At 35.9% G+C, this 14230-nt stretch overlaps 1 protein-coding gene across 5 annotated transcripts in view; it reads left to right on the forward strand.

Annotated features, from left to right (window-relative positions):
* Positions 1 to 14230, forward strand: part of Stag1 (stromal antigen 1) — a 315222-nt gene that overhangs the window by 111702 nt on the left and 189290 nt on the right. For all 5 annotated transcript variants that reach the window (XM_021171588.2, XM_021171587.1, XM_029481814.1 and 2 more), the window contains one exon: positions 8374 to 8470. In XM_021171588.2, coding sequence (XP_021027247.1) covers positions 8374 to 8470 — 97 coding nt within the window. The remainder of the gene's footprint in view (positions 1 to 8373; positions 8471 to 14230) is intronic.

Genomic DNA, 14230 nt, shown 5'->3' on the forward strand with positions numbered 1-14230 from the left:
GAAGGCCACAACGGGCCTTCCTCTAGAATCGCTTAGTAGTCATTTGTCCTCTGAGCCCCTCTTTGTTCCATGACTGCTAACAGACTTGGTCTTTTACAGGCTTATCACAGGCAATGCTAGGTTCTTTGAAGTTGCCCAGAAGATAGAATGTTTTTAGATGTTTTTTAGCCTTCCTATCATTAGACTGTTATTGCTCATTTCCCCATGATGTTACCTGAGCCTTAGAAAGGTGGTATAAATGTCCTATTTAGAGCAAGTCACTTAATGTTACGAATTCTCAGTCCTTGAGGAGCCATGATTCTCTGCATTTACTACCATCTACTGCAATCTTTAGACTTTCATTTTTCTTCACAACTGATTAAAGTTTCAGTGTGTATATATTTATTTACTAGTTAGAGATCTAAAAGGAGTAGAACTGGGCCTAAAGAGATAGCTCAGTGGTTAAGACTATATTGACTATTCCTCTAAAGGACGATATTAACCATTACAGTACACTACATTTTCATTATCTATTCATTTGTACATGCACATCTAAACTTATCCATTTCTTAGCTTTTAGACAAGATTTCTTAGCTTTTGAACTCATTGGACAGCCTGATTTAATTTAATAAAGATCCAGGAACTAGTCTTTGAGTCGATAAAATTATTAAAATTATCACTAAGTTATGATTGGAGAATGACCCCGAAGCATACCTAAGGCTTGAAGGAGCATTTTCCTAGGAAGCCAAACATAGGAGGGAAATTTCTCTTCCCCAGGACAGCATTTTGATTTTATTGGAAAAGGTAGCATTGTGGTCCACTGGATAGCAAGAGTTCACTGTATTGTCTTGGCCAAAGCAAAACTTTGCATGAGGCTTGCATTATATGTGGCTTGTATTGTGAGTGCTCTATGAAAAGGACAGCCTTTAGTCTTAGGCTGAAGCACTGGAGCAACCAAGTAAATTCCTGGTATTTGGCAGGGAATACCACTAGTGAATTTCTTTATGTTAGTGAATGAATGCATCACTAACAGACAGTGCAAAAGCAAAGACAAGCTCTTGAAGAGTGTCATTCAAGAAACAAATAACAAAAACCCAGTCAAGACTAATAAACACAACTTCAGGCTTTGAATATCAAGATTGTATTATCTTAAACCTAAAAATAAAATAACCACATAGAGTTCTGTCTATAATTACATTATTATTACATAGTATACATATGATACTACTGTACTGCAGTATGAGAGTTTACAGAAGATGTGTGATACTACTAAAAACTGTAGTGAAATGTTTTATTTACATACTATTTACTGGCTTCTTAGGATGCGAGTGCCCTCCCCCACATTCCAGATTAGGGTCCATTGTCCCTTCTTTTACCCTTTCCTTTTGGGAGCTCACTGTGTATTCTAGGATTTCATAAAATGCACAGCATTTCTACTGCCTTAGTCTCTCAAACACTAGGATTAGAAGAATGAGATGCCGCACTGGCTTAGATTAGCATCTTGAGTTCACAAGCTATAGATGATAGTGTTTTGGTCATGTAGCTTGTCTAATTTCAAACCACATGAATCTACCCAGAAGCATCCCTACAGAATATTAACTTTGTCTACCTTTATCTTCTTAGCTCTATCAAATAGTTTACAGAAAAATATATATTGATGGAGTTTCAACAGTAATGTCTCAGTGTATACTGCATAGATGGGTGAGGTGGGTTGATCTATATACTAATAGGTATCTTAAAGGGAAGATTTAATATTTAACTGCTAGTTAGATTGTTCTCCACATACATTCTCCTTATGACTTTGGCTTTGTTTTTTCTCTCACGTTTTACATTTTTTTCGTCACTTCAAATTCCTTAGGGAAAACTCATAATATTGATTTTTATTCTGCCCTCTAGTAAGTTGATTATAGAAAACTGTCATTTTCTTAACTATAATAAGTGTTTCAGGTGCCCCTTTATGACCTTGTTGTTTTTGTTTTACAGTCTTAGAGTAAAAGTACTTGGAATGATTAGGAGCATAAAATCCTGAGTGTTATCCTTTGAACTTTTTATGTCTTCCTGTATATGTCTCTGCATGTAAATTTTCTTTAAGAATAGAATTACATAATTGTACTTGCTGAGAAAAAAAAAACTAACATTTTTTATCACTAGTGCTAGTAATCCTAGCTACATTTTATTATATGAACTAAAAAATTATAATTTAGTAAAATACTTCTTTATAGTTATTTAAATGTGGTAAACTCTGATACTCACAGTACTTAACTGTTTTCATTGACAGGAAAAGTAATATCTGTAGGTAGAAGGGCTGAAACAAATATCAACGTACTAAGAATTTCTTTTTTTTTTTTTAAATTTTACTTCATATAAGAAAATTCAAGGATCCTCTTGGCAGAAAGATATTTCTTGGCTTCTTGTTGAATCCAGATATAACTACTCAACACATATTTCCTAAGTCTTAGCTGAAATAGTATGTGCCATTTCCAAATGTGACTTAGAAAACTTTCCTATGAAAATTTAGAAATGATTTTCTTTTTCGTAAGTGGACCTTCAGTTTAGGTTCTAGAATAATTGTGTGTCCTTAATTTTATGTACATAAATTTCGGAAGGTGTAATCAGAATTGTGGGTGTTTTTTTCTATCTTAGAAATAAAAATACAAAGTTTATGATTTTTTTTGTATTCTGTTTATATTCTGTAATACTCAGTTTTTTTTATGATTCATGCATATCAACAAGGTCATATTTATTGGTAATGTTATTTTTGTCTTCTTTGTATTTAATACTTTTTAGTATTTTGCTCTTATCAGTTGGAAAAAGACATGTATTAAAGTAACCACAGCCCATTGTGATTTTCCTTATTTCTTTCTAAATCAACTTTTGTTTTTATCTATCTTGAGTCTCTTGTTATTTGGTATATAAAAGTTTAGGAGTGTTACAGTTTTCTAATGAATGCACTCTTGAAATGTCTGTTTGGTAATGTCTTCATTTCTGTCCTGTCAGATATTAATATAGATATATGAAATTTCTTCTGGTCAATTTTTCACAGCATATCTTTTGTTTTATGCTTTTATTACAGCCTGTTTTTACTAACTCAAATGCCTTTCTTGTGTGAACTTTGTAGTTGGTTCATTTTGTAAATTCTTGTCAGTGTTCTTGTTAATCACAAAATACCAATAATCATATCAGCTATTGGGCTCAAAGTGAAGTAATAGGAAGGTTGAACTGAAATTTACAGACTTTTATAGAAGATGAAAAATTTTGAAATAGGAGTCAAGCTGGCCTTGAACTTCTTTTCTAGCCCAAGTTGTCCTTGAAATTTTAGTTCTCTTGCCTCAGCCTTACCAGTGGTTGAATTACAGATAGACACCATCATGATTGTCATAAAAGATAGGCATGTTTTCTTTTATTATTAATTTATTTATTCACTTAACATTCTAATATCAATTTCCTCTCTCCCAATTAATTCTCCCTCTCACAGATCCTTTTCCCATTCTACCGTCTCCTCCTTTGAGAAGGGGGTGCACCCTTTCAGGTATCCCCCCCTCCACCCCACCCCCTGGCACATCAAGTCTCTGCAGGACCAGGTGCATCCTCTCCCATTGAGTCCAGACAAGGCAGTCCATTTAGGGGAATGGAATCCACAGATAGGCAGGCAACAGACTGAGGAACAGGCCCCACTCCTGACTAAGCTCTCATCTGTTACATATGTGCAGGGGGCCTAGGTCCAGCCCATGCTTGCTTGCTTGCTCTGTGGCTGGTGGTTCAGTCTCTGAGAGTCCAGGTTAGTTGACTCTGTTGGTCTTTCCATTGAGTCCCTGTCCTCTTCGGTTCCCACAATCCTTCCCCCAACTTTTCCTTAAGACTCCCTGAGCTCCATTTAAATTTTGGCTGTGGATCTCTGCATCTTTTTCATTGGCCGCTGGGTACAGTCTCTCAGAGGACAGTTATATGAGGCCCCAGTATCATTAATGGTGTCTAGGATTGGCTCTTACCCGTAGGATGGGTCTTAATCTGAGGCAGTCATTGGTTGATCATTTCCTCCATCTCTGCTCTGTCTTTGTCCCTGTACATCATATAAGTAGGACACCTTTTGTATCAAAGGGTTTGCGGGTGGGTTGCCTCCTTATGCCTTCCCTGGGAGTCTTGTCTGGCTACTGGAGATGGCCACTTCAGGATTCATATCCCCCACTGCCAGGGGTCTAGGCTAGAGTTGCCTGCATAGACTCTCTAGGGCCTCCCCTCAGTTCTGTCCCTCCATTCACCTCCAATATCCAATATTTTATTTTCCCTTCTGAGAGAGGTATAACCAACTTCCCTTGGGCCCTCCTTGATACTTGGCTTCTTTGGGTCTGTTAATTATAGCATAGTTATCCTGTACTTTACAGCTAATATCCATTTATGAATGAATATGTACCATGCATGTCCTCACTCAGGATGATATTCTCTATTCTCAAGTTCCATCCATTTGCCTGCAAAATTAATTATGTCTGTGTTCTTAATGGCTGAGTAGTATTCCACTGTGTAAATGAACCACACTTTTCTTTATCCGTTCTTCAGTTGAGGGACATCTAGTTTTTTTCCAGTGTCTGGCTATTATGAATAAAGCTGCTATGAGCATAGTTGAGCAAGTGTTCCTGTGAAGTGGTGAAGCATCTTTTGGGTATATGCCCAGGAGTGGAATAGCTAGGTCTTGAGGTAGAACTGTTGCCAATTTTCTAAGAAACCACTCAATTTCCATATTGGTGTTCAAGTTGCATTCCCACCAGCAATGGAAGACTGTTCCCTTAGTTCCAGATCCTCCCCAGCATCTGCTGTCTCTTGACTTTTGAGATTTGACATTTTGATGGGAGTAAGGTGGATTCTAATAGTTGTTTTTATTTACACTTCTCTCATGAATAAGGATGTTGAACATTTCTTCAAGTGTTTCTTGAGCCATTTGCGATTCCTCTGTTGAGAATTCTCTTGTTTAGATCTGTGCCTCTTTTTTGATTGGGTCATTTAATTTGTTGTTGTCTAACTTCTTGAGTTTTCTATATATTTTGGATATTAGTCTTCTGTCATATGTAGTATTGGTAAAGATCTTTTTTCTAATATGTAGGCTGTTGCTTTGTCCTAATTACAGTGTCTTTTGGCTTACAAAAGCTTTTTAGTTTCATGAGGACCCATTCATTCATTGCTAATGTTAGTGCCTGACCCATTGGTGTTCTGTTCAGGAAGTTGTCTCCTGTACTGATGCACTTTCTCTTCTGTTAAATTTAGTGTGTCTTGTTTTATGTGGAGGTCTGTGATCTGCTTGGACCTGAGTTTTGTTCAGGGTGATAGCTGTGGAGATGAGGGGATCAGCCAACTCTCCTCAGTCAGGTGTGCACTAGGTGGGCCTGACTGAGAAGGGATTGGTGGGGCAGGGTTCAGGGCTGGCTAGTATTGGTGCCCTGCAGGCCTCTGTGTGGAAGCAGGATGCTCTTGATGTCCTGCAAGGCTTCTCCAGATGGAAAGGTGAGCTCACTTCTAGAAATTGATGTCAGGGGACTATGGGCAATTAGCGGTCATGGTGGTTTTTTGTTTTCAGTTTTTGAGTATTGATGCAGGAATACAGTACAAGAAAGCAAAAATTGGTGAGAGTTCTCTCTCTCTCTCTCTCTCTTGTATTTTTTTTTGTTTGTTTTTGTTTTGTTTTTTTTCGAGACGGTTTCTCTGTGTAGCCCTAGCTGTCCTGTCACTCACTCTGTAGACCAGGCTGGCTTCGAATTCAGAAATCCACCTGCCTCTGCTTCCCAAGTGCTGGGATTAAAGGCGTGCGCCACCACACCCTGCTGAGAGTGTTTTCTTAAGCTCAATAAGTGGCTCATGTATGAGCCTAACAGTACTTGTTTCTTGTGTATACAGAGTTCATAGTGTTGATGGTATCTTTAAGACTGAATGTGGTGGTTGGCTGTGTGCAATGGGTTGTGGTGAATTATTTGGAGAAAAGACTGTAGCTTGGCTACTTTGACAGTGCTTATTTTCAGAATGCCACATTGTCAACTCATTTTATTTCACCCTATAGAGAGGAGCCCAGCTGCTTACTGTAATGTTTTATCAAGGTTTAATTCAAGTGTTGAATGTTGGTGTAAAGGTCCATTCATTTATAAATTCCTTTCACCAACTGGAGAAACTTTTAACTGTATTTAGTGAATTATTTTGCTGTTGTCTCAAAGATATGCTCCATTTTAGAAAATAGAAGTACGTAACATAAGTTTCTACAGTGAATTATCCTATACTTTTAAAACTGTAGATTTGATATTGTATATCTTAAATATATATATTCATCTGATTCTAGAATAACCTTTAGAAGGCATCTCTCACGTAAGGCAACTTCACACTTAACAGAAATACTACACATGTAGCCATCTGTAACTTTTTGGTTTTTATTGGTATGGTATCCACTTGAATCTAAACAATGTCCTTCTTTTTAAATGATTTATTCCATCTGACTAATGTTGGGTCATGCTGCTGCCATTGGAAATTCTTTGAAAATTTTACAAGTTTTTGAAACATGAAATAAAAAAGTTTAAATGAAAGAACATATGTGTAATTTATAACCCGTGAATAAGATGAATAAAGTAGATTCAAAGAAGGAACCATTTTTCTCCTTTTGTCAAATCTTATAGGGTGATTTTCAGTTTTAGAGATAGATTATAATAGAAGTGTAATTAAAATGTAATTATGTTGCTTTTCCCTTTCCTTTCATCCCTCTAACTGAAATTTCCCGTGCATACTGTTCCCCACCAAATTCATGGCCTGTCTTTTAAATTGTTGTTACATATAAATGTATCAAAACATATGAATAAGGTATCTGAACATGAAAAGGTATATACAGTTATGTTCGTAAGAATCACTTTTGCTTGTAATACTCCTTATAGAAACAACATTAATGTGTACATACTACAGTTTTTCTTGAAGGGTGATACATATATGAATTTTAAAATTTACTCACCTCAAATTAATTTTTGGTTATAAACATCATATTAGTTTACTTTGGGGCTGGAGAGGATTACATATAGGAAGGGAGATTGAGAAGTTATTTTAATTCTGGAATTCTGTGGATTCATAACATTTTATCAGTATGTAATTAATTTTATGTATTTCACTGCATATAAATATATTTTGGTGTAGAAATTTTAAAGGATTGATTTTATGCATTTTCATTGAAACAATACAACCCTTTCCACTCAATAAAATCCCAAGCAGTTTTAATTAGATGGCCATTAGGATGTCAATTTTTTTTTCAAATATTAGGAAAATGTATTCTAATATTAAATATTTAAACACAATTCAGGGCTTTTTAGTCACCCATTAGTTTCCTAACTTGCTAATTTTATTAAGTTACTTTGTACATGAATTTTCAGTTATCCTGTCATTGTGTTTTATTGAATCACTTTAGTAGAGTTTGGTCCTCTTTATGTAATGAACTTTATATTTTCACATGTATTACACATGAAGATGGGTGTCTTTTTGGCACTTTGTTTTTTAATGTGTCATCCTCCTTTATGACCCCACTGTACCTGATCCTCATCATGTTCCCTTCAAATCATTCTCTTTCTGTTTTCCTCTCCTTTCCTCCCTCTTTGTCCTCTCTTGTCCCCTCCCTTTTTGGTGATTCAGAGTTTAGTTAATTAGTATTACTCAACAGAATTAAACATGAGCAAGTTATAGGAAGGCACACCACTGAAGAATGTTAAATTTGGTGTTCTTACTTGCCACTGTTGTTTGCCAGTGTGCTACTGATGCTTGCATTTAATACAGACACAATGGCTAGGTTGCCTTGCTCTGATTATTTGAAGTATTTTAACAGAAAGACCATGTAATTTTTGTGTTTATTAAAGAAGGACTCATACAAGGTCAGTTGTATAGAAAAATTTGTTTTATATATTGGTGTCATTTTTATTAGATACCTTTTGAGATCTAGTAGTATGGCAATTTTCTTAAAATTTTGATTCAATTATTTGATTTACAAATACTGAACCATTGTTGCATTACTCAAAAATGATGTTTGTTATACTTGGTGTGCATTTTTTTATGTACACTACTAGTGGATTAAGTTTGCTGACTCAGAAATCTCTTATCTGTGTATAAGTGAATTTTAATTTTATCAGATAAGCTTAACAGTTATTTTTTTAGTAGTAATCTTTATGGGATTTTAAGGCTAGCTATGCCTTTTGCTCTATTGAGAGCTAGCAACGAAACTCTTATTAGCTTTATAAATAGAGAAGTCCGCTTTTATTTGACAACAGAACAATAGTTTCAGGTAAGTGATTGTCTTATTTGATTAATTTCACATACACGCAAACTTTTTTAAAGATCTGTTTAGTGTGATGTTAAATTTTCTAAAATTATTTTTGTGTTTTTTTCCTATAGTCCGTGGTGGATGACTGGATTGAATTATATAAACAAGACAGGGACATCGCACTTCTGGATTTAATCAACTTTTTTATCCAGTGTTCAGGATGTCGAGGTACACAGTTGTGAAATAAATGCTGTTTATTGAACCTGTCAGTTCAGCAATGTAACATCATGTGCCACTAGTCATAGGCTTCATCCTAGAATTGTGTTTCATCATTTTTGGCAGAGCAAATGGTCTGTGTGTTAAGGATACTTATTCTTTTCCCAATCAGTGTTTCCTGTCCAAATAGCAATGTGTTTTTTGTATTTCTTTCAAAATTGTCAAGAAAAACTAAAATTTGCACTGTTTATGAGTTGCTTTTGTTCATCATCAATTTTCTGTTCCCTACTTGTCAACTTTCCATCTATCTTCATAGCTGCTCATGACATTTTTTTGACAAAATGAATGTGGTGGTTATTCTTGTCAACTTCATTTAATTTAGAGCCACGTTGGAAAGGTACATCTGGGTATTTCTGTGAGGACATTTCTACAAAGATGTGGCTGCAGAGTGTAGATCCACCATTAATGTGGGCTCCGCAGTCAGTAAAAGGAGCACACAGACTGTCACCCGCAGTCTCTTGGCTTCCTCACTGCAGCTTTTACTTTTATTTCCTTATTTCTGTATGTTTAGTGTTTTATTGAAATGAAAATTATTACAGGCTGGGCAGTGGTAGTGCATACCTTTAATCCCAGCACTCAGGAGGCAGAGGCAGGCGGATTTCTGAGTTCGAGGCCAGCCTGGTCTACAGAGAAACCCTGTCTCAGAAAACCAAAAAAGGAAAAGAAAAAGAAAGAAAATTATTACAGGCATTTCAAAACATACTAATAAATATTAATTGAAGTTGGAAAGATTGTTTTCTGGTTCTGTCCATTTGGTGTTCTGTATGCCCTTTGTACCCTGATAGGCATTGCCTTTCTAGATTTGAGACGTTTTCTTTTGTGATTTTATTGAAAATATTCTTATGCCTTTGACTGGTTTTCTTCTCTTAGATACCTATGATTTCTAGGTTTGTCTTTTATAGTGTTCCAGAGTTCCTCATGTTCCCTTCATGGGTTTTCCTAGGCTTTGCGGAATCCTCTAATTTGTTTTTAAGACCTGATAATCTCTCTTTCACTTGATCCAGTCTGTTGGCGGGATAAATTCCTTTGAATCTTATGTTTCACTTTCTTTAGAGAGTCTCTTTTCAAATTCTATTTTTATATTTTGATTATTTTTCATTAATTTATTCAGTTGCTTTGTGGTCTTCATTTTGACATATTCATATTCTCTTTGAGTATCTAATTGCTGTTTTGAAATCATTATCACTTTTTAAAATTGAAAATATATTAAAAATGGATTTATTTATTTGTTTGTTTACTGTGTCTGAGTGTACTGTTTCTGTCTTCATACACACCACAAGAGGTTATCGGATCCCGTTACAGATGGTTGTGAGCCACCATGTGGTTGCTGTGAATTGAACTCAGGACCTCTGGAAAGCACAGTCAGTGCTCTTAACCGCTGAGCCATCTATCCAGCCTGAAAATAGATTTTTTAATATAATATATTCTGATCACAGTTTCCCATCCACCAAAATCCATACTTTCTTTGTGGATTAGAATACAAACAGACATCTAAAATAATAATAATAAATAATAATAAATAAAAACAAATCATGGTAGGACAAAACAAAAAATAATGTGATTGTCAGTACCCAGAGTTATAAAATCATTGTTTAACATGTTAGCAAAGTTGGTTTTGTCAGGGAGTATTATACTAGGAGTGCATATTTCTTGAAGTAGACAAATTGTCTTGGTTATTCGTGTTTCATGTTATTGTCATAGGACCTCAGCACCTGGAGTTACGGGATCTGTGGAATTTCTTGGTATGTCTATGTGGTCTCACCTTTGGATTTTTTATTACCCCATTTGGTCAGATTGCAGGTCTGGTACTTGACACTGTGGAATCAATTTGGAGTCAACTCTTGATAGTTAAATGTGGTTTCTGAAGTGTTCCCAGATCAGCTAGCAAAAGTTTTGATTTCTCACCCCTGGAGCAAACCTTTCTGTTGATGTAGTAAATTGTTTTGCTAATGTTCAGAATTCCTTGGAGGGCTATCCAAATTGTACAGGTGGTCAGTCCTTGGGAGGCAGCAGGGAATCACAGTTTAAGTTGGTAATGTTTCATAAAGGATAAGGGACTGGAATATTATGCCTTTCTAAGGTGGGTGTTATGCTGAAGGATACCTGTGTGCTGAAGGTCTTGGTGTATGGTGTGACAAACTGGTTCAGGGGCTTGCTGCCTCTGGTCCTGCCCTGTGGTACCTAGTCAAGCTGAGAATAGCGTAATTCATTTCTCTATTTTACTTCCATAACTGAACTTAAGCTTTTCTTAGTCACTACAAGTCCTTCTTATATCATGAGATAAAAAATAGTAATAATTTGCTGGGCAGTGGTGGCGCACGCCTTTGATCCCAGCATTTGGGAGGCAGAGGCAGATGGATTTCTGAGTTCGAGGCCAGCCTGGTCTACGAAGTGAGTTCCAGGACAGCCAGGGCTATATAGAGAAACCCTGTCTCGAAAAACAAACAAACAAACAAACAAACAAACAAACAAAAAGGTAATATTTTTACTCTGTGGTGTTTTGCTGTTCTTTCCTCCCTGGTGCAGTTAGGAGTCACAACTTATTTTTAGAGAAGGGACTTCAGAGGGCACTTTGAGATAAGCATGTTTGGGTCTGAAATGATGGGAATTGGTGGGAGAACTCACTAACAGAACCTACCATTTTGTGAAACTAAATAATAATATGACAGTTTACTAATATAATGTATAGCCATCTTCATGCTTACCAAGGAAGGAATATTTAACTAGGAATGTTACAAACTATAGACTGCCATCTAGAGACAGACACATCAGTGAAGGTAAAAATCACAACTTTAAAGCTATTGTAAAAATTACATATTTTATAAAATATCTTCATTTTTTTTCTTTTTACTCCATTATTGCATACATAAACCAGGTAATTCACATGTACTCCAACATACTTAACAAATTTTGTTGGAAATTTCTCTTGGAAAGCAACCAGAATGTGAGTCTTTTTCTCTACATTTTGCCCAGCTTCCCTTCTTATTTCATTAGAAAGATGGTCAAACTCATTGCATTGCTAGGTAATGAGCTGTGCATTTATCGTGTGCTGACACTTCTTTAGTGACTTGCTTCCAGGTTTAGTAGTCTTAGTACTACTGTTCTCTTCTTCTGAAGGTTTCTTTTACCAAATTCATTCATACTCTTTGGCAGTTTTTTCCTGTTTTATAGCTCATGTGAACCTAGATAAAGCAAACATGAAAGACCACCAAAAGTTTGTCCTACTGTCTGATTGCCATATCCCTTCAATACCATAATGGCAGATAATTATTAAGAATCTGTGACCATAATCTTTGAAATAAGAGGTTGATTCATACACAGAACACTTGAAAGGCCTTTACTATTTGGAATGCTTTTTGCTAGTGTATTAATCAGTGGTAGCATATTTTATCACACATAGGTTTCAGTAGTGCTAAGTATGTAATGTTATGTCGTTAAAAGCTTAAAACTTAAAATGTTATTTGCGATACTGTTATAGCATCAAGTAGCAAAAATTTGCCTGTGTCTAGTTTCCTGTCTTTAATTTTTTCATGTAACTGTCACATTTACGCCCTTTTATTTTTAGTTGGAAAGATAAAAAGGGTCAGGTACCTATAGAACTTAGGGAAGTAAATCCTAAAATGGACAAGAAGCATCAAAGAATACAATTCTGCTTCTCTGGCCAGTAATAAGGTGCATGCCGAGGTGACACAGGTGCAGTTCTCTAGGCTGTACGATGGTTTATATACAGAGGTGTGCGACAGTTTACTTGTTCCCGTGTTTCTTCTGTTGCTTCATTCCATTCTCTTCTGGTAAATACAAGGTACTTCGGATAAGGATGTTTAATGCTGTTGAGCCTAATCACCTCTACTTTGGATTGAAGACTAGGTATGAGTGGTTAGATAACTGCTGTAGTATTTTTTCTGGTTTTTAGAAAAAAGGCAGGTTCCAACTTTCCAAACACCGTTTTAACCTGGAAACAAAGGTATTTAGAAATCCAGGTTCCAGTAGAGTTCCAGGGAGGTTCTAGAGTTCTGCCAAAACCAACAACCCAAGAAAAACATCCTATTACTTCATTCACGGACTTCATGTTAAGAGCAGTGGTAAAAATAGGCTAAAGTTGGCAGCTCAGTATTGACTCCGCCTTTTATGAACTGTAGACATAATGTAAAAGTTTTAGCTTGATATTTTCTTGAATATGTTTTTCTTATCTCTATTTTGTTTCTTATACGAATGTATTTTTTAATTTAAGTGTGCTATACATTCTCCAGGCTCTAGAATTTAAAGCACTGAGCAGAGTATCTTGAATTTTTTCTACAGTAGCCCTATTACTGCCTTCAAAGTTAGATATCACAAACAATCTAGTCTTTTAATAGAGTAATAAAATGTAACAGCTCTCAAGGTGAAGTACAAATGGCATATATAAAGAGAAAAACAAATTTCAGTATGGCTATTCATCAGGGAAATGCAAATGAAGCATGCATTGAGATGCTGTCTTCATCTAGAATGTAAGTAATCAAGAAAACACATAATAAATTCTGACCAGGAAATGGACAAAAGGGAATTCTTGAGTTATAAACCCTCTTGAGAATGCAAACTAATCTAGGCACTATGGAATTCAAAGTCCTCAAAACAATAAATAAAGGTAGATGATCGAACTTATGACCAAACTATCCCATCTAGACATTACCCAAAGATGTGCACACCACACAGGTGCTAGGCTAGGCTATGCTAGATAGGAGTTCAGCAACAGAGAGATGGGTAAGGAAAATATGGCTTATGTATTCAGCAGGACTTTGTTTTATAGTCATAAAAAGAGTAAAGTCATTTTATTTGTAGGAAAATTGATTCAACTCTTAACAAAAAGGCAGTTAACTACAAAAGTTATTTGAGTTTCATAGAGACTATGTACATTTTGCTGTTCACCATGCTAATAAATAGTGAAGCTGAAAAACACTTATATTTTTTCAAATTTGCTACCAAATGTATTCCAACTAAATGTAACTTTAGAGGATTTTTACTCTGGTGTGATTATTATTACGGCCACTAGCCTTTATTGTTGTACATATTGATAATTATCAAAGGATATGTTTCATTGCTGTACTTTGTAGGTTAGGATTCTTTTTATTAATGCATCTTCATATGATAGTTTAAAAAACACTCTTAAAACTTTCATTCTGGTAAATTCATCTTGGGTTTTTATACTGCTGCCTTTCAGTGAATGCAGATTAATAAAGGTTCCACAGGTGCCTTTTAAGATGTTTTGTCACTGTCACACTTTCCCTGATGTAAGTAATGCCTGTCAGAAATGGAGGTCAGGATAGTTTTACTTTTGTTCATGGCCATTGCTTTGCATCATGGTTGGTTACTACTTCTTTGATTTTGGTTTTTTTCGAGACAGGGTTTTTCTGTATAGCCCTGGCTGTCCTGGAACTCACTTTGTAGACCAGGCTGGCCTCGAACTCAGAAATCCGCCTGCCTCTGCCTCCTGAGTGCTGGGATTAAAGGCGTGCACCACCACCGCCCAGCTACTTTTTTCTTTGATCTTAAGAAAAGACAGAATATGATGTCAGCTGACAATTGTAATAAAGGCTGCTTAGTTTATAATGGCCAGAAAGTAGGTAGGAGTGTTAACAGAAAGGGTCCAGAGCAAGATAAAATTTCTAAGTTAACCTTCTAAGTGATCTACTTCCTCCAGGTAGCCACTACTTGTTAGAGCTCTGAGGATATCTA

The sequence above is a fragment of the Mus caroli genome, chromosome 9 (assembly GCF_900094665.2).
Source record: "Mus caroli chromosome 9, CAROLI_EIJ_v1.1, whole genome shotgun sequence".
Classification (NCBI taxonomy): domain Eukaryota; kingdom Metazoa; phylum Chordata; class Mammalia; order Rodentia; family Muridae; genus Mus; species Mus caroli.